General features: G+C 31.4%; 1 protein-coding gene across 1 annotated transcript in view; it reads right to left on the bottom strand.

Moving 5' to 3' along the window:
* Nucleotides 1-13,618, bottom strand: part of LOC129965932 (uncharacterized) — a 34,476-nt gene extending 20,858 nt beyond the window's left edge. Inside the window, exons 1-2 of the mRNA XM_056080228.1 lie at nucleotides 13,484-13,618; nucleotides 10,089-10,226 (exon numbers count right to left, since the gene is read on the bottom strand). Coding sequence (XP_055936203.1) covers nucleotides 10,089-10,164 — 76 coding nt within the window. The 5' untranslated portion in view covers nucleotides 10,165-10,226; nucleotides 13,484-13,618. The remainder of the gene's footprint in view (nucleotides 1-10,088; nucleotides 10,227-13,483) is intronic.
* Between the last annotated feature and the right edge of the window lie 11,072 nt (nucleotides 13,619-24,690).

Below are 24,690 nucleotides of genomic sequence, written 5' to 3'. Positions count from 1 at the left end.
CTTTCAGTTTCTCAAACGAGTTTTGTTCTTCTTCCCCCCAACTTACCTTGTTTGGCTTATTCTTCTTGGTTAATTCCGTGAGTGGATATTCCCGCAAATTTTGGTATATATGTGCGGTAAAATCCCATTAATCCTAATACGGACCTGACCTCTTTTTTAGTGGTAGGTCTAGTTAATTTCTGTATTGCTAGAATTTTGTCTTTATCTGGACCATGTCTACCTCCACCTATAATATGGCCTAAATATTTTATTTGTTTGGTGGCGAAAGTACATTTATCCAGCCGTACAGAAAATCCTAATTTATCTAATTCTGTCAGTATAAGTTTTAAATGAAACAGATGCTCTTTAAAAGATCTAGAATAAATTACTACATCATCCATGTACGCCTGCGCATACTCTGAATGAGATTTCAAGGCACGGTTCATTTCACGTTGAAAAGTACCAGATGCTCCCGCCAGACCGAAAGGCATGGTCTTCCACTGGTACACAGCATTATGCGTAGCAAACGCCGTCAACCGTTTACTTTCCTCGTCCATTTTTATTTGCCAATATCCCTTTAAAAGATCTAAGCTACTTAACCAATGGCCTGACCCTGCAGTGAATATCAGTTCTTGCAAATCTTTCATGGGAAAGACTGGAACTTTGGTGACTGCATTTAATGCTCTAAAATCAATGCACATTCTCATTGAAGAATCCTTTTTAGCAACGCAAACAATCGGATGAGCAATTTCGGATACCGAAGGTTCTATCAAGTCTAATTCTAAAAGTTCTTGAACTTGACGTTCAACTTCCTTTCTGTATGCAATAGGAACACTATAACAATGAGGCTTTTTCTGTACAGTATTGGGCAATAGTTCAATTTTATGAGTGCCAACCGCAGCTGGTTGCACGGGTTTAGTAAAGATGCGTTTAAATTTAACGATTAAATTTTTAAGAGTTTCTAACTGAGAATTGTCTACATGTTTAATTTCAAGATTATCAAGAATTTCGAAAAATTTAGATTCTTTGGTAGCGGTTGGTAAAGTTTCAACATGCCCGAATTCTTTTTCTTCCTCAAAAATGACATTTATAGAGTTAGAACTAGCTATGTAATGTTTTAACTTATTTTGATGAATGTGCTTGGTAGAACCATCCGACATTTTAACTGAAAAAGAATGGGGATTACGTTTCTCAACGATAGTTGCAGGACCTTGCCATCTGGCAAATAATTTATTAGTCGAATCAGGTATTAATACTATCACCTGATCTCCGACTTTGTACACTCGGTTAGACGATCTTAAATTGTGATAATACGCCGCATTTTCCTGTTGTACTGCTGAAACAAGCTTAGCCTGCTCTGCAGCCTTCTCTAGTTTTGATTTTAAATTTTCCAGGTATTTGGAAACGGAAGTACTATTTAATTGTACATTATTAAATTTTCCTGTCCAAGTAGATTTTAGGATAGACAAAGGACCTTGTGGTGGTCTACCATAGAGTAACTGAAATGGCGACACACCTGTAGTTGAATGAGGTATTTCTCTGTACGCCCACAGCACATAAGGAATTTGTAAATGCCATCCCCTACCTTCTTCCCTGACTACATTATGCAACATGTTTTTTAAAGTTCTATTAAACCTCTCCACCAACCCATTTGATTGTGGATATCCAGGGGTAGAGAATCTTGGACTGCTCCCTATTCGTTTTTCAAACTCTTTAGTTAGTTCTGCCGTGAAATTGGTCCCGTTATCAGACGCGATAACATTAGGAATACCTGTCCTTGAAAATATACTTAACAAAGCTTCACATGTTGCCTTAGCATTCAGACTAGTCAACGGTATGGCTTCGCCCCACCTAGTATGTTGATCAACCAGACATAATATGTATTTATGTCCTTTCGCACTAGGAGGATCAATTGGACCTATCAGGTCTACATTCACTACCTGAAATGGTAATTCAGGCCTCACGACAGGCGTAATTGGCGTTCTGTCACTAGTTTTAACAGTCTGAGTGAGTTGACACTCTTTACATGAGTCGCAAAATTTTTTGACTTCCGTCCTCATACCTTCCCAGAAGAAAGAGTACTTGATTCGTTCTAGAGTCTTTTTAGAACCCATATGACAACTAAACACTGAGGTATGAGCAAGTCTGAGTACCTCACCGCGTCTACACTTTGGAATTACCAGTTGCCCAATACTCTCCCCGAGTATTTTGTCTCTGTGAAACAGATAACCGTCTACCTCATAGTAGTTACTTTTGCCTTCTTTAGCATGCTTCCAAGCCGTTGCTAATTCGACACACTGTTCCTGCTCAGAGCGAAAAGTATCAGCGACCATGCTTCCCTTAACCGTCTCAGTGGTTACTTTCTCATCCTTATTATTAACCGTTCCCACTTCATTCCCACATGAAGTAATTTCACTTTGAGTTTTCTCAAAGATAATGCTATCCTGTGCTTTCTCCTGCAGATCACCCCTCAATTCCTGAGAGTTCTGAGCCAGTGAATTTCCTTCACTCCGGGCCCCTCCCAACATGTTTAGAATATCCGGTGGAAGCAACACATCCTCCACCAAAACATCTGCTAAAGCACATAAAACTTGCTGATGCACCACATTAACTTGGCCACCAGTAGCAAGACTTAACGGAACGTACACTAAAGGACATTTAACCGCCGGACCAAAAATACCCTTCAAATATATCGTAGAAGCACCTTCGACTGAAACTTCAGGAACTAAGTCCCTTTTGACAACTGTAATTTCCGTGCCAGAATCCACTAATGCTTGGGCTAGTTTCCCAGCTACACTGACAGATACCTTTGCCAATTTACAAAGTTTGTCTTCAATAGCATGCCTAGGAATTACTTTACCGAGTAAATCCACCCTAGCAGCTACTGTTTCCCCTTTTGATTCTGCTTCTGCACCCTCAGCGGAAACCTTGTTTACCTTAATCCTTTTATAGTCTGCTCCCTTAATTTTCGGACAATCTCGTCTAAAATGTTTATCGGAGCCACAAGTGTAACAAGTTAGCTTTCTAACTTCTGTGATTTTTGATTTTTCAAAATTTTTCTTAGGGCAAAAATTACTATTATCGGTCTTCTTCTCATTGAACTGTTGTTTTCCCCAATTACCCTGAAAACCTCTTTCATCATAATCATTTCTTTTGGCTCTCACTGACCCGTCATAGGATTTACCCTTGGATGCATAGAATACATCACAACGTTTACCCATTTCCTTTGGCTTAAACCAACTTTCCCCCTGTAGCACACCTATATGGGTTGCCGTTTCGGAATCCAATGTTTGGAACATTTTATCTGCTACAATGAGTTGATTTACAGTCTCAAAATCACTAGCACCCCTTGATTTGCAATAATACACCCACATGGATGTTAACCGAGATGCAAATTGAGAAAATGTTTCATCGTTGTTACGTTTAGCTTTGCGAAAATTTTCTAAACACAATTTCGGTGAAGGTTCGTACTCCTGTAATACTAATTTCTTCAAAGATTCATAATTTTTTAATTCGCCTTCTTCTATATTAACTAACAAATTAGACACTTTGTCTCCTAATAAACAAAGCAACACTTTTGGTTTAAATTCATCACTAACATTTTCATTTACAAATGCCTTTTCTAAGCTTGAAAAGAAATAGTCCCATCCGTCTGACTTACTAGGAACTTTAACTGTTAAGAGCCTAACCATCCTAACTATTTCATCTAATGATTTTGCACGCACGACTTGATCACTATTTTGAACCAAATTTTGATTGATCCTGGATAATTCCACTTCTAGACGAAGTTTTTCGAGTGCGAACTTTTCCTTTTCCCTCTCTTGTTTTAGTTTATTTTCATTTTCAAGTTTTTGTTCCTGTTCTAACCTTCCAGCTACGATAACTTCTAAATATTCTTTTGCCTCTTCCTCGTTATAATGTTTACTAGCTAAAATTAATTCTTTCAGAATTACTTTAGACATGGTTTCGTCTGGCGACTCACCTAAATCTTCTGCTAGACAGATTAGGTCTGCCTTTTTACTTTTATTTAAGAAAGACATTTTTCAAGCTAAACCTAATGCCAAATTGCCTTACAATAATTCAAATCGAAATTAGATACTAACTAAAAAAAATGAACTAAAATAAAAAAAAAATCTTACAGTGAAATTTCTGGAAGATATGTTCTATAGATACTGTTATTAAGAGTTTAGATTTTAAATACTTGAAGAAATTATATGTTTGCAAATAGAAATAACAATATACATAATTTACATACATAAATATATATATCAAAACTAAAAAAAAATACCCCTAAACTATGTATAGACAGGCTTAACAAAATTTCATTTACTTTATTTTTAACAAAATAAAAAGGTTTGCATCACACAATTTATCTTTGATACCAACTTAAGTATTTTTATACCTAAAAAGAGCAATTTATTACTTCTAACCGGAAATGATAGATCCTTAAAATAAAATATTACACTCTTAATCTCATAGAGAACAAGTACAAAGATTAAACGTACCACCGGAAACAAAATAGCACTATTCTGATGTTTTCAAAATCACCTCGTACAAACATCTGCAAAGCAATAAACATATCAAGGGAAACAGAGTGCATCCGTTTCTCCCCTACACGAAATGAAATAAAAAAAAATTCATCCGCGCCAGCTCAGGGCAGACAGAAACCAGATGTTGTTTGGGCGGGGTGGTCTATTGACCCCCACAACAAAATGTCGCACTGGCCGTCAGCTCAAGACAGGAAGAATCCAAATTTGTCTGGCATTGCTTTAGTTTTCATTAAAATACATGCATATTACAAATACACAAAATATTTCCACACCATCAGTATACTATGAAAATTTATATTTCAATACAACGTTTAATTATTTTTTGAGCATTAAAAAAACATGCATATTACAAATACACAAAATATTTCCAAACTATCAGTATACTATGAAAATTTATATTTCAATACAACGTTTAATTATTTTTTGAGCATTAAAAAAACATGCATATTACAAATACACAAAATATTTCCAAACTATCAGTATACTATGAAAATTTATATTTCAATACAACGTTTAATTATTTTTTAGCATTAAAAAATCGAAGCAATAGGGTCTTCTTCAGCACTTGAGATATAATTGCACAAAGGTTTACAGTACTCACGGTTTGTTGTCATTAGAGGTAATAAAATTACTTCCCACACGGATGAACCCAAATAGAACCATTCAGTGGGCCTGATCTTTTTCTGGAGCCAGGTTCTGAACTCTTGAGCATTGAATTCCTGAGCACCAAAACTTGAAAACTCAACAACTCCGCACTGGTGCCGATGACCAAGATGAGAAAGAACTCCATTGCAGACCAAGAATTCCACTGGTTACGACGACCAGGAATTCCATTGATTACGATGGGTATTGAGGGTCACTGTACCGGTCACCTATTCTGTGATTTGTCTCTGCTCACATCCCATGTAGCTGCCACCAATGTAAAAACCCTTTCTTTGGCGAGGGGTTTCTTTTGTATGAGCAGTAGAGACAGTGATCACACCTTTTTAGTCCCAAAATTTTTATTCACAGGTTCATAAGGGACACAGCACAGATTACGACACAAAATTATGAAAATATTACAAGAAACAACATCACGATCTAGCAGAGCGACCTTCCTCTGCTGCCTCTCAGCCAGTTCTCTCTCTCCTTCTTTTTCTTCCCCCACTTCCGTTAGGCAAGCGGGGTTACTCTCAGGGGTGAGACGGGTTGCCAAAATTGGCATGTCTTACAGATTCTTCTGTTCTTTATATTTTTGGTATAATATATCTCTTACTCCTCATTGAATTCCATGTCAATAGCACAACTGCTGATTTGCACCAATCTACTTTCCAACTTTTTTCATAATTGTTGCTCCATCAGTCGTTATGGATACAATATTTTCTTTCAGGGATAATCGCTAATTTAAATTTTCGCTAATTTAAATTTAAGCCATTAATTAGCTAATTAATTTCGCCCGTTAGGGAGACATAAAAACAAAAATGTATACTACATTGTTATGTTTGCGATACCTAAACATATAGTGGAGACAATTTAAAAAATTCTAGTAAATACCGAAAAACCGGTATTTAAACTTGTGAATACCGGTATTACAAAATTGTAGAAATGGTTCAAAATACCGGTATTCGGTATCCCAGTATACCGGTATTGCAATCCCTAGTTCAGAGCTATACTTAAATGCAAAAATGCCTTTTCGATATCTGCAGAAAGGTCTATCTTATGCAATCTAAATCTATCAATAATGTCAGGAATAAGCTCGATCAAATTGGAACCTTTGGTTAAATTATTATTCAAAGAAGGTTCGTTGCCTTCTTTAGCAGATGCATCGAAAATCGGTCTAATTTTTGAAGTTACACTTGTTTCTTTGATTATTGGTAGGTGTGTTAAACAATACCTAATTCTGTCAATGTCCTCAATGGGCACCCTCTCAATAAACCTCAAGTTTTTCCATTCTTTAAACACTTTAATATATTCCTGCATATAATTATCTCTTACCACATACTTGCACATGTTCATGTGTCTTTTTAGATGTGTTTCATGTGTTTTGTTGGATAATTGAATATCGGATTTAAAGGGTAGTGATACTTCAAACCTACCATTAGGAAGAATAACCAAATTATCTTGAAATTGTTTAAGGGATTCTGAAAACAAAAGTTTCTTTTTAGAATTCTTCCATGGGTCATATACTCCTGTAGTCTCAAGTTCTCATAGTTTATCCACATAAGAATTCATCAAATGCAACAATATAACATGCATATTATTGCATCGATCACCTTCAATAACCTCCGCCGTGAGAACAAGGCTACCACCCAAGTTTTCCATACCATTAAAGTGCGACCCAACCTAGTTTCTAACACAATTACACCAGAACTTAATTGCACAGAATTACCAGTCCATCAACATCGGCTCTTATAAGCAAATCAATAACTCAATTCTTTGAATACAAATCTGATATCACAATATTATTTTCTTCCAACTCCCTCAATGTCAAAAGGGCTCTAGATTTAGGCACATAGCTGCATATTCTTTCCTCAATGTTTACAGAAAAATTACCGTTTGAATTGGAAATCATAATTTCGTGTACCTCAGGCAAACGTGACTCAATATTTCTCCCTCCAAATAAGCTTTGCACTAAATGCTGCTTCCTTTTAGATTTCAATTTAAGCTTTTTAATTATTCTTGTACTTAAATAGCAGAACTGAGACCCAATATCGATGAATGCTCTTACATATACTTTTTTATTACCGTTTGATTGTTTTGAGTGATTGTTACCACAGTGCATACATTTGCCTTTAAATTTACAATTTCTGGACACGTGTTTTAAACATAAACAAGAAAAATATGTCCTTTTCCTAGATAAAATCTTCCTTCTCTCTTCTAAAGTCAATTTTCTGTCCATATAACAGTCCTGGCTGGGATGCTTCTTATCACAAAAAAGACAATCAAAATTCCTTCTACCTGAATTTGTTGTATTTACTAAAGCAGCTGCTGAAGGCATTTCCGAAATCATAACCTTGTTAAAATCGGCCTTTTTTACTCGGTTAATCCCAAATCCGGTTCGAGTCAGCTCGATCATCTCCTCGGCAATAACTTCTTTCTTCAAGAAGATCATCAAGTTTTCTAGTGAGCGACTGTCATCCTTCTCATCCGATTTCGCGCGATTTCTTTCCCAAACCATGAGGACATCTTCAGTAAGACAAGATTCAACCAAAGGTATCAGAAAATCACCGCACTTTTGTTGAGTTCGTCCCAAGCTTTCCAGGGCTTGCAGCTTGCCCTGAGTTCATCATATAAAGCTCAGAGGTTGGCTGTAGCTCTATCAGATGTGGCATTCTTCATTACCACACTTAATAATTCTAGAACGTAAAACTTGCACCAAAAGGTCTTCACGCCCGAAACGTTCTTTCAGAAGTTCCACTGCCTTTGGATAATTTTCCGGTATTAATGGCAGGCTCTCGATGACTCTAGCAGCCTTCGACCCATGGACCACTGACTGAAAAAAATACTGGAACTTATTCTCCGCAGGCAAACTTGCTTCCAAATGAATCTTCTCATATATACTCCAAAAACTCTTTAACACCACCAGAAAATTTCTTCAATTCTATCTTCGGAAGTTTAAGCTTTCGGGTTTCACTCAAATCCTTCTGCAAAGCAGCGTCGTCATATTTTCTGACGATTCCCGTTACCAGTGCAAAATAGCGATCTCTATATCCCTCGGCGATCTTCAAATCTTCCAAATAGGCCTCTCCCAATTTCTAAATCTCATTCAATATTTCCTCTTGGCATGCAGACAAACGATCAAACTTATCCTTTAGCTGATGCTTCAAAATTAAAGTAGATTTCGAATTCAAAGTCTCCTTTGAAAGATCGACTTCCAATACATTAGCATAAATTGGGAAAGACGCTCGAAGATCCTTTCGTTTGGTCTTTAAGGCTTCCATATCAAACCCAGATACTGCTGTACAAAATATAAAATTCTAAAATTCAGCCGTAAAGTTTTGCCCCACATTGGGCGCTAAATATTTTAAGTGAAAATCTTCAAAGCAAATAAAATATATCTAAATAAATCTTTTCATCTTTAATGGGACTCTTGCATCTACTCGATGCCTTTAAGGTTGTCGATTCAATTAAAAGACACATTTGCTAAAAGAACAGAACAGTACAGCTTTATTTTAAAACAACAAGGCATATATATACATGGAAGCAATAACATGTCACTAGGCAATGGCGCAATTGGAAACAATTATTCAACTCATTTCAGAAACCAACACAAACAACAATATTTGGAATATAAATCTTTAACGTACACATCAGCATATTTACTACATATATCATGCAGTCTTTGGTAACTAATCCCTTGTATTTGATTAATGCACAAATATCCAAATATTGAATATGCATTTTGGATACCTTTACAACAACTGAAACAAAAACATGATACAGAATTACAATTGTAGCGAATATCAAATTTTATTTTCTCAGTTATTGTATTTGCATGCATGAAAAAGTGCAGACTGACAGACAGCCAACCTCTTCCAAATTTGGTTCAAAATTTCATAAGAATCAACTTTTTAAATGATGAACTTTTAAATTAAATTTTATCTATTTAGTTCTTTATATTTTTCTAGTTCACTTCTACTCGGAAAACCAGACAGACTTTCTATGTATGGTATTTCATTCAAATTATTCATAATACATTCGGCTCATAATATATATACTCAGTATTCATTTCCTAAATTATAATATTTGGGTCCATTGAGGCACTATAACTAGTAGTAAATGTGAATTTTCATTAACAAGTACATATTAGTTTTCTCAAGTTTTTTCTAGTCAATTATCTGTCACAATGAAATTGGAGGGTGTCCCCCCTTCCCTCATAACATTTTTAATTCTATGCTTTCATATTCTGAGTTAATATTACTGCTCATAATTCTCAACTCATATAAGGATAGTAAATTATTGCATAAATTTTTTCAGATGACTGCTTTTTTATTTATGCCATTCAGTTACATGTGCCCTGTGATATCCTATTCATGTGACCAATTTTCCTTGTTGACTGATCTTTCTATAGACAATTATGACTGATTTACAAGAGACTTGTGGTAGGCAATTAAAAATTAAATTTTAAAAAGTATTCATATAATTGAAACCATGTTCTGAAAATAACTTTTTAAATGGTATTGATATGTCACAAGCTTGTTGAAAAAAAAAAAATATTTATAAAATGAATTTTGCCAAACATAAGCACTAGGATGTAGAAAAATATATATGATTAATTGAATAATAAAATGAATAAATGTATACAAAAATACTTGAAATATTAAAAATATTGTTGAATTATTAGATAATGTTTATCAGGAATGATAAATTTTGATTCCGACAATGCTGAAATTCATATTTTTATGAAAATGTGCCATGTTTGTAGAAACAACTGTCAAAATTTTCTAAATTAAATATTAAGATCTATTCATACAATAATATTTAATAATTAAACAAAAAAATATATGTATGTATATAGTATTGAATGATTATATAATACCTAAATCAATTAAATAAATGAATAAAAGTAAATATACTTACGCAAAACCGCTCCTTCCAATGAATTATATTGACAAAGATCCTCTGTAGGACATTTCAAATTTAGAACGTTCCACATATTTTTTTTAAGTCAATTAACTTATTTTCTTAAATGATGTCTTAGGTATTGAAAATAAGGTCCTAAAAAAAACACATAAAATTTAATGATATAAATATCTTTTAAATAATTTATAATAGAAATATTCATAAAATATATAGTAAAACTAATGTTATATCTTAATAAAATTAACAAGAAAATATAAAATTAATTTTAGCATACAGCCCATATTAATAATTTAAATTTCAGCACAACATAATTTATTAAGAGTTGAGAGTATAGCTTTACTGAAGGTATAAGTATTTATAATTATATAAGAAATAATTAGAAATAAACTCTTTTTTGATGAAGCTTTTGATATCAAATAATATTTAAAGAATTTTTAAATGGCACTAAACAATAACAATTCAAAAACATTATTAGAAATTTACTGTATTCCTGAAATAATAATACACAATGATCAATATAGTACTAATATATTATAGCCGCCCGAAGAATTGGTTTCTCTACAATCTTCGAGATTTTGCACAATATTACTTAACACTATAAAGAAGCAAAAATCAATAATCATACAAGGATTTAATTAAGATGTTGCAAATAATTCACATTCAAATAAATAAATAACACATTCGAATAAATAAACACATTTGAATAAATAAATAATAATTAACATTCTTTAGCTTATATTTTAAGCAGTGCTTTAATATTATTGTTCATAATTGAAATCTTTTTTTTTTTTGACAAACTTTTTCACAGTCCCAAATATATGAAAAGTATGAATATCTAAAAAAAAAAATAATATAAGCATTGATAAAGATAAATAGAAAAAAATAATAATAAAGCATAATTTTTCAAAAAATTTAGCTGCACTATTATCAACAAGAGGTCAAATAATCATTTTTAGTAATATTCGTAAAGAACTTTGCAGAATACTTAAAATCATCTGCTGTTGCAGGTCAGCATTAAGGTAAACTGAGTGGATGTAAGAAATTAAAAAAAAAAAAAAAAAAAATCATTTTTCCAAGTATCTAAAGACCTAAAATCTTCGATACATAACTCAATATAGAATTACAAATCATAATCTTGAAATTACTCTTAATAAAAAATTATGCATTCTTTTTTGCACCAATTAAAGAGAAAGATATTATCAATCAATAATAAATTTAAAAAAACGATTCTGTGAAATAAAATTTTATCAAAAGCTTTCTATATGAATGAATAAATACTTTTACTATAACTAGACTTGGAATATACATTTTAATTTTATTCAAAGAAAGAAGTATGAAACTTATAATAACCAAAAATTATAAGAAAACTATATTCATAATATTTTGGAATTAATGTGTTAATATAGAAAGTAATATAGACGGTTAATATATAATCTATTAATGAAATACGTGATTATTTAATTATATATGTGATTAACCGTCTAGTAATGATCTGACGGTTAAATTAAAATTATAATAATCTATTAATGGAATAATACATGGAGAGAAAATACGCGATAAAAGATATTTTTGTTCAAAAATTTGTTATATAAAAATATATACAGTGGCTCAAAAAATTGAGAGTACACCTTACTTTTATTTGATAAATCCGACTTTCAATATAAATAACACATTACCGAGAAGAGAAAATGTGTTTTTATTTTTATCCATAACAAATGGTTTAATTTAGAGTAAAAATGAAGAAAAATCAACGGAAAACTCCTAAATTGAAAATTTTTAGAAGCATTTTAAATAAACACTCAGATTTTTGCCTCAAAAAATTGAGAATACACCAATGAAATTTTTGCAATATCTCGCATAGAAACAAAGTGTCACTAATAAGTTGCATGTCTTTTGGCTCCTATGATGGCCTCTGAACGTCATGGTACCGATTCGATCAATTTTTGGCGGTATCTGAAGATATTTTATCCCATTCTTCTTGCAACACTTGTTTTAAATGGGTTTTGTTTTTAATTTTGTGTTTTCGAACCACTTTTCCGAGTATGACCCACGAATATTTTATGGCATTGATGTCAGGGTACTGTGGTAATGTGTGTAACTGCTATTTACAATGAAAAAGACGCCCCATTTTGAAGTTACGAGCATTCTGTTTGGTATCGTTGTTCTGTTAGAAAATGGAATTTCCATCTAAACCCAAATTTTTAGCACTTTCCTTTTGACTACTGCGAAGTATATTCAAGTTAACCATATGGTTTATAATGCCTTCTATAAGAATTAAATTTCCTACCTGGGATGAAGCCATGCAACCTGAAATCACGATTTAGTCACCACCATATTTACCTGTAGGACGTAAATTTTTTGGATCCAAAGCAATACAGTACGTTGGCTGTCACTGCCAGAAATGTTGAGTTTCCTTTCAGTACTAAATATAACTTTCTTTCAAAAGTTATTGGTTTTCAATTGATGAGTTTTTGCAAACTTTAAGTGCTTTATCTGAATTTGCAAGCTGGTGAACGGTTTCTCTCTAACAATGCGACTTTTATATCCAACTTGTCTAATGGCATTTCGCACAGTTTTAACTCTTACACTTTTGCCTATGATTTGAGAAGTTTCTGCAGAATATTGGAAGAACCATACAGTCGCTGCAATCGAAAGGAAAGTGTTAAAAATTTGGGTTTAGATGGAAATTCCATTTTCTAACAGGACAACGATACCAAACAGAATGCTCGTAACGTCAAAATGGGGTGTCTTTTTCATTGTAAATAACAGTTACACACATTACCACAGTACCCTGACATCAATGCCATAAAATATTCGTGGGCCATACTCGAAAAAGTGGTTCGAAAACACAAAACCCATTTAAAACAAGTGTTGCAAGAAGAATGGGATAAAATATCTTCAGATACCGCCAAAAATTGATCGAATCGGTACCATGACGTTCAGAGGCCATCATAGGAGCCAAAAGACATGCAACTTAATAGTGACACTTTGTTTCTATGCGAGATATTGCAAAAATTTCATTGGTGTATTCTCAATTTTTTGAGGCAAAAATCTGAGTGTTTATTTAAAATGCTTCTAAAAATTTTCAATTTAGGAGTTTTCCGTTGATTTTTCTTCATTTTTACTCTAAATTAAACCATTTGTTATGGGTAAAAATAAAAACATGTTTTCACTTCTCGGTAATGTGTTATTTATATTGAAAGCCGGATTTATCAAGTAAAAGTAAGGTGTACACTCAATTTTTTGAGCCACTGTATGTAGCATACTGATGCACACAAAAAAAAAGAAAAAAGAAATATGATTAAAAATGAAAATGCATAACAGACTTTGGAGATTAATTTACAAATCAAAAAGTAAAGATGCTCATATTAAATGAAAAAAAAAAAACTCACTTTACATAAATAATGGTAGAAACTTCAGTTCACTTGGGGAAAACAACTGTCTATATACAAATTTACATCATAAATATATACACAAACACGTTGGTTGAATATGGTAGCGGGAAAAACATTGCCTGCAACTTCGATTGATTGCTTGTCAAGATATAAATTTATTCGATCTCAAATAGTTAAAGAAAAAAGCTTAGAAAAAAATTAAATACAGAAATAAGATGTCCTTATTAACTAAAATTGTAGAGATAAAAGTAACAGAAAGTTTAATTTAGGAACAAATGTCGCACTAGAGGCATACCGTTTTTTTCTTCTTAATCACATCACTCCCGTAACACCCTTTCTTTTTTTTTTTTTTTTTTTTCAACGTTGTTTTCAAGTTTTGGTGGAACTTTTTAATAATATAAGGAAAAGATTTTCTTTTCCTTTCAGAAATTATTACATTGGACTATAGGGTGGACCTCAGATAAGATTTGGACCTATAATTTGAGATATAGTCAAATGGCATAAAGACATTATGAAGTATATTCACGATTGTCAGTCAATAAAAATCGGTTATTTCTAAAGATTCCACTTTCTTGGACATTCAATCACTCCCGAATTCCAAAATTGGGGAAAGAAACTCGAATTAAAATTCTACCATTTCTCTATTTGTTGAAATGCAAAAATGGAACAAATAGTAAAAATTGACAGATTTTTTAATTTTATTTAACGAAATTTTTTGCACTCTAATTCCTTTGTGTTTTACTATATCGAAGTGTTGAAAGTCTTCAATATACGTCCTTTTATCATAAATGCGATCATATTCCCTATATAAAAATATTATCATAATTAAATCGAACTATCGACAGGAACATAAACAGGGATATAATTCCTTGTTTAGTTCTTCATATCCATGCTATTTCTGTTTTCCATTTATTGTGAAATTCGAATTAAGGACCTTTTGGCTAGCTCTGTCATTACCACCTGATTAGTAAACCTTTATTTCAGAGGCTAAAATTGCGGTAAACTTTTGCTTCGCTCAATAGGAAGAGTCTAGTTCGACCGCATCTAATTTTGGATTATACTTTTATTTAAATGATTTTTAACAATGTTTTATAATTTTGAATTAATAACGTAGTTTGAAATTAAAAAGTATCGATTCTCGCTGGTAAGTAAGACACGCTTTTGGAATAAATTATGGAAGTTGACTTCAAAGATAATGCTTTTAACAACATGAAACAGTAACAGTATTAACACTAAACAGTATTGACACTAAACAGTATTAATAATAAGCTATTGCTTTTCCAAAAGCATTTACTCTTTTTAGCATTGATTTAATTTAGAATTTTTTTAAAAAAAAAATGGAATAGTGTTAATTTTAAAGCACCCAGTAAAGCTGAAAAACCCTGACTGATCATAAAAATTACACATTTAATCAATGATTTTAATCATGTTATCGACTGGAATCGAGATTTTCTGTCAAATTTCTTTTAATTAATGTTAAATCAATGTTAAGTTCTTATCAATGATAGAATTATAGTTCTCTATTAGTAATAATATTTTTACAGTTTATGACTCTTACAGAAAAAAAAAAGTTCAAGTTCGTTTCTCTCTAAGTTACCATCTCCAAACTAGCACGAAGTTGTGAAAGTTTAATTTAGTTATAGGCAATTTTGGGACAGATCTCGTAATTTTGAACCACGGTCAGATGACGCGGACGACACTTGAGCTGTCACTCCTGTCTCCAAACTTCCGCATCACACCAATAGGATGCGAGAGTTAAGAATCATATTGTGAGATACATCATACACTAGATGCACATATACAACAAATCTCTTTTCTGGCTTCGGGTCTTTAATATATAATAATAATTCCCCAAATTTTTTGTATCAAATAATCATGCCATCATTTAACCAAAAATATTACTATTTGATGCATTTTTATACGAAAGTATTCAAAATTTGATAGATTTGATTTACTTTATTGTCGTTGATTTACATAGTGAAAAAAAATAAGATCTGCTAGAAATAAAATTTATATGAACAAATTATAAAAATATAATTCCATATGTACTCATGCGAAATAACATTTGTTCAAAAATGTAATTTTTTTTCATACATTTAACATTTATTTACAAGAATTGTTCATAAAAGTGAGAAAAAAAATTAATTAGTATAAGAATATTAAAGAGTTATGTTTACAGCAATTTGAAAACGAATTCGGAATTAGTAAAAACAAAACATTAAGATCTAACTATTCATTGAACATTATAGAAATTAATTCAATTGGCCTATCTGCTCCGTTATAAAACTATATATTTCAAACGCTCTTAGTATTTTTATCTATTAATCCATATAAGAGCAAATACAGTCTCTAAATTTTCATCAGAGAATTAAGAGAAATCAAAACAAAAGCTCTTGATTCGCTAATAAAACATTAATTAAAAATTAATTTTACTTAATTATTTCTTTTCTGAAAGAAGTCTCAATCCAAATAATACTTCACTGTGCCATTTCAAGGAAAAAAATATATCACCCCATGAAAAGGAATACAACATGAAATCAGTAAACCATATAGTTGCCAAATATTAGGCGAAAATATCTTCATTCTATGAACACATTAACTGAATTCTATTTCCTGAAAGGTATAAATTAGCTTAATGTTATGATTACAGTGAAAAAGTTATTCGTTAAAAATCGTCATTTAGCCAATTTTTATCATAGGCTTTTATTTTATTTATTTGTTTATTTTTTTTATTTTTTTTTTTTGCTCTGGCATCGATTTTCTACAAAAAATTTCTGGCTTGCAAATGTATTTGCAGTTTTTTATCCGCAGGCAACTTATTTATCAGGTAATCACTCCCAACCGTCTCTTAAAAAATTGTATCTTCAAACAAATGCTTATTGGTTTATTCATAAATCGTTATTTATTATGTGACATCCACCAGTGTGTATAATATTTTATTTTCATATAAATAGAGACACTAAGAAGGATTTTATATAAACTAAACTGAAACTCAATTCATACCAGAAGAATCTTTCTGGTCCTATGCTCCATTCGAAACAAAATTTCTTTTCTTTTCTTTCTTTCTTTCTTTTTTTTTTTTTTTTTTTTTGTAGTTTATGATGAGGATTTACTTTAAGACAGTTAAGAAGCAAAGAGACAGAGCAAAGCATCATTCTTTTCGATGCGTATAGAGAGCTAAGCAATAAAATTCCATTAGCTATACGGCGTTTCATTTGTCTCTTCGAGAGTAAGATTACAAGAATCAATATTTGAGTTTGATACTTTTTACAAAAAAAAAAAAAAAAAAAAAAGAAAGAAAGAAAGAAAAGAAATGGAGAGACCTAGAAGAAGATTTTTCAGAACGCAAAGAATTATTTCTCACTTAGTATAATTTTAGTGAGAAATAATTCTTTGAGCTAATTTAACGTTAATTTTTTTTGTATTTTTAATTCCTTATCAAAATATAATGGAATAAATTTGATACAAAAGTAAATAAATGTTCTACCGCTTTTCCAAAATTCCATTTTTTGCTAACGTTTAAAAAGTTGCATCTTAAAGTGCATTTATGTGGGTGTGATGGGTTTTAGTGCATCGGTCTACTTATATTAGCTTAATCGTTTTATTTCTTGATTAACAAAGATGACTATGATGATTTTTACAAGTGCGAATTTAATGATGAAAAAGGAGCTTAAATTAAATGAAAAAAAGGACATGCGATTTTGTTCAAATGATCTTTTTCACCTACGTGTGACATTTGTAAAGGGATTCTTCTACGCAAGAATTCCAGTTTCGGTCTTTTCAGAGAATCATCTCTTTTCAAGCTCCAGTGCATCCCTTCTTGGCTGACGTGTATCTCTGAACTAAAGCGGAGTTCACACGAGGCCAATTATTGCGCGCAATGGAAGGCTACGCCCATTTCCACATGACCCCAACGGGACAATGGTAAATGGTTGTCTAATCGGGACAACTATTTGCCACTGTCCCATTACGTTCACATGATCTTCCTGCAATATGCATGACCTTCTATTGCACGCAATAGTTGGCCTCGTGTGAACGCTGCTTAACTCTGGCTGCTAACTGTTATCGAAATAATGCAGAGCACCCTCTCGTGGAGTGAAATTACTACATTTATTGTTAGTTATGTTGTTTGCGATAACTAGCGGGATGTTTCCTCTCAACTTTCTCACATATTTCCTCCCACTGGGAACGCCACGTAATTGAGGATGACAAGCTTTCGGTATGGTGGTTGGTTCTCGCCACCCTGGTGAGTACAGAAAAAGGTGGTGGTGGTGGGAGGTCGGCTGCCTACGTTCGATGATGGGACGTACTTTCCAAGGGCAGGGTTGTACCGTGGCTGGTAATGGCCCTTATGACTCAATCACAGTTCCCACCAGTGTTGCTGTTGAGGCGGTGGGGTTTATTCGTATTGCGGCGGCGATTCAGTTTTATCCGTATATCTTATAGCCGGTCGGAGTAACCGGTTATAGGTTTCTCCCATTCTTTCACTATATGTCTCGAGATGGACCGCTTCGTTATATGTTGAAGGCAATCGAGCATGCGTTTTGGAATGGTTTCTTATTAGAATATTACAAGGTTCCATCGAAATCTCTGCTAGATTTAAATAACGCTTCACTTTCTTAAAAAGAAAAACTGTCCAAGATATTAATTCAAAGAGTTAAGCAAGCATACATCTGAATCCCTGACTGAATAAAAAAGATTTTAAATGAAAAAAGTTCTTTTATAAAATTAAAAACTGACGTTTATTAACAAAACGTATCATTCATGAATTTTACATCTGAAATAAAACTTTCCATAGAAAGTGCCAGGCTCACAATTCTCAAAACGGAATTATAAATATGGCTATGCATATTTTTATCATTGCTGTATGAACCCAACAGGTCCTCTTTCAACTGATTTGCCTAGGTGTATTATTGGACGATTTCGCGTATTCGGTAATTTCGACATATAGTAAAGTGAATCAAGTATACATTTTGCAATGTCATCTCTTTCCCCCCAATTTTCTTGTATACTTCGGCAATATGTGTTGGACAATGTCGTCGTTCATTAAAAGCAGTCAAGGATGCATTTAAGAGCGGTACATGTTATCCTCGATTGATACAATAAAGGCTCTATTTCATCAGTGACAGATCGAATAGAGCCATAATATGTCGCAAATTAGACAATTTCTTTATACAGTAGAGGAAGTGGGGTACGTATTTTGGAATAGTATCACTGTCAATTGGTAACAATATGGTTAAAAATTTGACATAAATATACAATTATAATTTAACTATTCAATGATGGGAAATTACATTCATCTTAAAGATTCTATTCGATCACAATAGCTATAATATTGGCATACTGCTCAGCGAATAACTGGAGCTATATTGGCGATAATTTCCCAAAATATTGCAGCTGAAAAATTATTTTTATAGTAACTTAAAATTAAAAAAAATATTTTCAATGATACCAAATTTTTTGCAGCATAATTTCTTCTTCTTCTATTTTTAAAAAATTCTTTTAAAAATATTTAACAATATTTTTCATTACTGAAGTGAAAATTCAAATTATTTTAATTATTACTACTAATTTTTCATCTTGCATCTCTCCCCCCCCCCCACTGTTGATAGTCAAGATATAAAGATTCGGTTTATTTTATCATGTTGTATGAGTTCCATTAGAAAGCATGCTTTATATATATATATATATATATATATATATATATATATATATATATTTAAGGTTTAACTTCAGAATCAAGTAGTGATGATAAGCCCATTTTTCACTTTCTCGTATACGTAATATAGAGAAAATATAGTAATCGCCAAAAAGTCGCCAAAAGTATAGTAATCGAACTTGAGATTTTGACAAATGTCCACGTTTTAGATCTTCCTGAGTTCGAAAAGCACATTTTTAGAAAATAACCGTCCGCCTGTCTATGACAGAAAATAACTCAAAAACGCTTTGCTATAGGCTATTGAAATTTCGCATTCGGTCTTTACACCACATTGGCATATTTCTATGAAATTTCGTGTAAAATTTGTTTAGAGTGAAGTCCGCCTGCCCAGCTGTTCGAATATAAGTTAACACGATAATTACAAAATGAAGACAACTAACTAGATAAGATTAGGTACACAGATTTAACATATATAGTGTAGTCAGCTTTCAAAGTTTGAGTCAAATCCAACAATTGATTAACCGTATTTTCAGAAGCATGCAAACGCAATTACTCAAAAAGCAACGACTTAAATATATCAAATTTGGTATGAGATTTTTGTGATTATAAGTGTATTTTTGTGTCAAATTTTTGTTTCAGTCGATCGTGAAAAACGCATCTAAAATACAAATTTGATTATCGAATACTATTAACCGTATGCCAGGGATGTGTCGCAACCCTCTCCAAGGATTTCACGATAAATTCAATAAAAATATTAAATTCATTCCAAAAATAACTATTTCCTAACTATTGCACACCCTATAAACTTGTCATGTAAGGCGTTCTCTGGCATGAGAAGTTTATTTAAGAGTACATGAGAAAGTTTAGGTTAGACCACTTCCGCTGGTTTAAATATTGTTTCTTTTTTCTTGTGATGTATTTAGACAAATGTAAAAATATTTTGCTGAGAAAACTATTAGGATTCAAGTTATGCAACACATTTAATAAAAATTTTTAACAACATTAATCCTGACTAACCACTGGCTGCTAATAATAAGTATAATTAAAGATACTTTGATAATTTTATTGCATAAATAAAAGATTCTAATAAACAAACAATATCCTTCATTTTGAGCACAACACATTTTATGAATAAAAAGATGTAGCACCTCTTTTTCCCTTGAGCAGAGAGCGACCCCTTGTGGCGTTTTACTGAAGACAAGCAACTGAACGGCAGACCTGCATCCTGAGGTCGACTTTTTCCCTATGCGCACTCCTTGCGCTAACGCCGAATGTTTTCGGCTGGAAACCGTGGAATTCCTCCACCATACTGTTCTCTTTAACCTAATTTTCTATGTGTGTCTGTAATAATAAGTTTTTGTAAATTTTGTTTGTAGCTGTGTTTGTGGAAATTAAAAATAGTGTATTTAAAACCGGGCAGCTCCTTAGAAAATCATAACATATCCACTATACAGTGCAATTCACATCGAACGTGATCAGTTTCTCTTTTATTAAGAAGGGATCGTATATATATATATATATATATATTATATTTTTTATTTGACTTTTTGATTGAATACAGTGTACAACAGATTAAAGATTAAAGATTTTAAAGATTAAAATTAAAGAATTAAAGATTTTAAAAATTATTCATCTTCGATCACCGAGGGCCCAAAATAATAATTCAAAAAGTCGTATTCAGTTTCAAACGTATTTAAATAACCAACATAATACAGAAATAAAAACAATTTTTTCTACTTTAAAATTCTGATTTAAGATTACCTACAATAGATTATAATTAAAGGCGCTGTTTTACTTTTATATGAATGAAAATCGAAATCATCGAAGAATCTGAATTAAAAACAAATTGAATTAGCTGAGTTTCATCATAAAGAGTATATTTTCCTTCCTAGTATTTCAAAGTAGCATCTGATGTAGGAAGAGCGCTGTCCCTTTTATAGGGTAGAAAAGTAATAGAAAGAAAAGCACATGCATCTTGATTTTCCGATATTATTAACAATAGAGGCGTAGCAAGGGTAAGTGGTGCCCTAGGTAAGGCATTATGTTTTGGTTCCTCGTGCTACTTCTCATCAAAAAGTGATATAAATGCACTAATGTTTTGTCCCTATACCCTTACCTCCAGCCTCTACTCCACTGATTCATAGGTGTCGATATTGCAATTAAACTATTGTTGAGTTTTTTTTTTTTTTTCTGTATTTACGTGTCATATGAAAAGCGACGTGTAAATAAATAAGAAGCGAAAATAATGAATTAATGAAAATTTTAAAAAGAAAATGAAAAAATAAATAAAAGATTTCTCTTGCCTCAAAGAGATTATGCTGCGAGGTTTCATACTTATAAAAATTTTGATGTTGATAGATTTTTTATATTTAATAAAATAATAATAATAAAAGGAATCTTAAATAAATTTTATTTATTTAAAAAGAATGCATATTGCAGCAAAAACTCCAGTTACAGAGTTCATGATACATCAAGCAAACTAAGAATAAACGTTGTAAACATTGAACCTTAAACATGTGAACAGTTAGTCTTGAAAACATTAAAAACGCATTAAGACTATAAAATTTGAAAGGACTGAGATGCTAAAAAAACGCAAAAGGAATTTAAATGTTGAATGCTCGTACCGCAAAAAAAAAAAAAAAAAAAAAAAGTAAGTACATCAAGAATTTAAAAGTTGCAAATATTTAATTTTAAGAACATAGAGAATATATTTAAAATATAAAATTTCTTAGAATAGTTATGATTTTTTTATAAAATTTATCTAACGAAAAATTATTATTATTATTAAAGTTGATAAATACATTCTTAAATAGGTTCTTAAGAGTTCTGGCTACCTTTGCAAAATGAATTCTGCTTACATCATTCAATAAATTATATCATTATACAAAAAAAAAAAAAAAAAAAAAACTGGAAACAATGGATGATTTGTTGGGGTTTCAAATTAGAAATGCCAAAATATTATGCAAATTAGATACAAAAAACATCCCACGAAAAAAAAAAACAATTATTTTTTTGAAAAATAAGTAAAGCTTGAATTTATCTTTTACTTATTCTAGAATTTCGAATTCATCCGGAATTCGAATGAAAAAGTTCGATTATCAAACAAGATGAATATTTAAATTTAGAGAGGAAACACTGGAATAAAATTCATCTCATTAGAAAATTCTTCAGTTTGAGGTTTGTGAAACATTTTTTTATGCCTTTTAGCAAATATGCAATACATATGTTGTTAAAAATCAAGTTTTACATAAAAAATAACACCAAAACCAGTAATTAAATCTGGACATAGTAAAGCAACATTATTGATTTGATCAAAGTAAATTAAAGTTTGAGATTTCCAATAAAAACTAAAGGCTGCTAACACTTCTCAATTTTCAGAAGAAAATTATGGTTCATGCACCAATGAAACAGAAATTTTCTTTTTAACTAAGAATTTTAGTGAAACTTTTACTTTAATGTCAACACAATACGAGGTGACATAATTATAGTGAAGAATTACAACAGATGGTTACATTATTAAAACTGTAACCTTAAACAAAACTAGTTACCGTTTAAAAAAACGGTAACTAGTTTTTTATATGAAATTCCCTGCTAGGGAAAAAAAACAACTTAAGGATAGAAGCTTAATTGATTTAAATCTTTTTAATGAGACATTAAAGGATATAACATACGAAAAACCAATAATAGGACAAATAATCAATACAAACATTTAAGGAAAAGTACAATTCTCGGAGGGTAAACATCATGCTTCCATCTTTGACTCCAGAGCACAGACTGAAGTTTCATACAGCGGCCACTAGGTGGCAAGCTGGAAAAATTGTCCGGTTACAAAACTAAAATGGTGGAGTAATTTCTAAAAATTAAATAATATTAATATTTTCAAAAAAAATTTTCATACTATTTACAACAGCAAATCTAATTTATGCCTTCTAGGGGCGTTAAGCTATATAAATTTCTACTTTTTCCACAACTTCTTAAACAGATGTTTGTTATTGATTTTAATTAAATCCGTGTAAAGTAATTTTTAAATATCAAATGTCATGACAGTTGAAATAATAACATATTTAATTGCGGATTATCTTTAAGAGAATTGATTGTAGACTCGCACATTTAAAATATTTAGAATCAATGGTAAAAAAAAACAAAAAACCTCTAATATTTTAAATATTCTAATACAGAGCGTCGATGACGGGCAGTTTGTCGGCTCCAAATAAAATAAAAATTGGAATGCATTAATCTGCAAACAAATTTGGAAACTTGGAAAGATCTTAAGTAGAAAGATCAGAAATTTGAGAGATATTTAGTTTTAACTTGAATAATTTCCAGTGGATGATTCGTAAATCTGATGGTAATACAAAATTAAATTACCCAAAGATACAGGGGAAAAAAAAAGAATTCTTTTGCAGTTGCCATTTTGGTAAGCAGGTTGAAAAGTAATAAATAGATGAAATAAACAATGCAGGATAATAATTTCAAAATCGAACAAATCGTAAGGTATCCGACTAGGTTAAAATTATAAACTTTTATAAAAATTCACATTTTTTTTTTCAGTTTCAAAAAATAAGTACATTTTTGCTTCCAATGATATCTTTGTTTTACCTCTAAGCCTGTTAGAAGCCAAGTTATACAAAACTATTGACATATAAGAGATGCTTATTTATAAGCATTTAAAAGCTTTAAATACATTTTTTGTTTCGACTTATTTCATAATTTTACTTGCGAGTATCGTTATATCTCAAAAAGTATTCAAGATATCTTAATGAAATTTGTAATTATTGCTCATTATGTTATGCAAAATATAATGAACTGGAATTGATGTTGAATGCTATAGAAGTGGATTTATGTTTGTTTAATGCATATATTGTTGACAAAATTCCAAAATTTCACTGTTAATTTCATATATTAAACACAAAAATTTAATTTTTGAATATAATTCTTAGTTAATAGTTTTTTACATTCTAAGATATATTTCACATGTAATGGTGTAAAGAAAAATGAAAAACTGTAACAATTATTTTTTCTAGAACAATAATAGTTTTTGTAAATAAATACTAAAATTTGCATCAAAATATGCTTTTTTTTTTCAAACGCTACAAATATATTTAAATAATTTCACATTTATTCATCATTTTATCATTATATTAATAAAAAACGTATAAACATTAAAATTTTTTTTTTTTTTTTTATAAAATCCCCTCTTAGAGGACACCTTAAGAGTTTTTTTTAAAAATTCTTTTTTACGATTTTTATTTTAAAAAATCAAACGCCAGGACCGTTCGGTCTAATTCGAGACATCTGATCACTTAAACTAAATGTTACCACAATAAATAATTGTGAATGGACATCTGTACACTGTTTTAAAGCTCCGTTCTCTAACGGGAAGAACCAAATAAAACAGTCCTTGTTGGATTTTGAATAAAATATAGTTGTCCTAAAAGTTGTCTAAAGATGCCGCTCTACGGCGCCACGCACACAGGAAACGACAACTTCCTCTGCGCACGCGCCGCGTAAAAGATTCTATTTCTATGCTTTTTCCCTTCCCGCA

This window comes from Argiope bruennichi, chromosome 1, assembly GCF_947563725.1.
Source record: "Argiope bruennichi chromosome 1, qqArgBrue1.1, whole genome shotgun sequence".
In the NCBI taxonomy this organism is placed as follows: domain Eukaryota; kingdom Metazoa; phylum Arthropoda; class Arachnida; order Araneae; family Araneidae; genus Argiope; species Argiope bruennichi.
The sequence above is the reverse complement of the archived record's forward strand: the minus strand, read 5'-3'. Positions and strand labels throughout refer to the sequence as shown.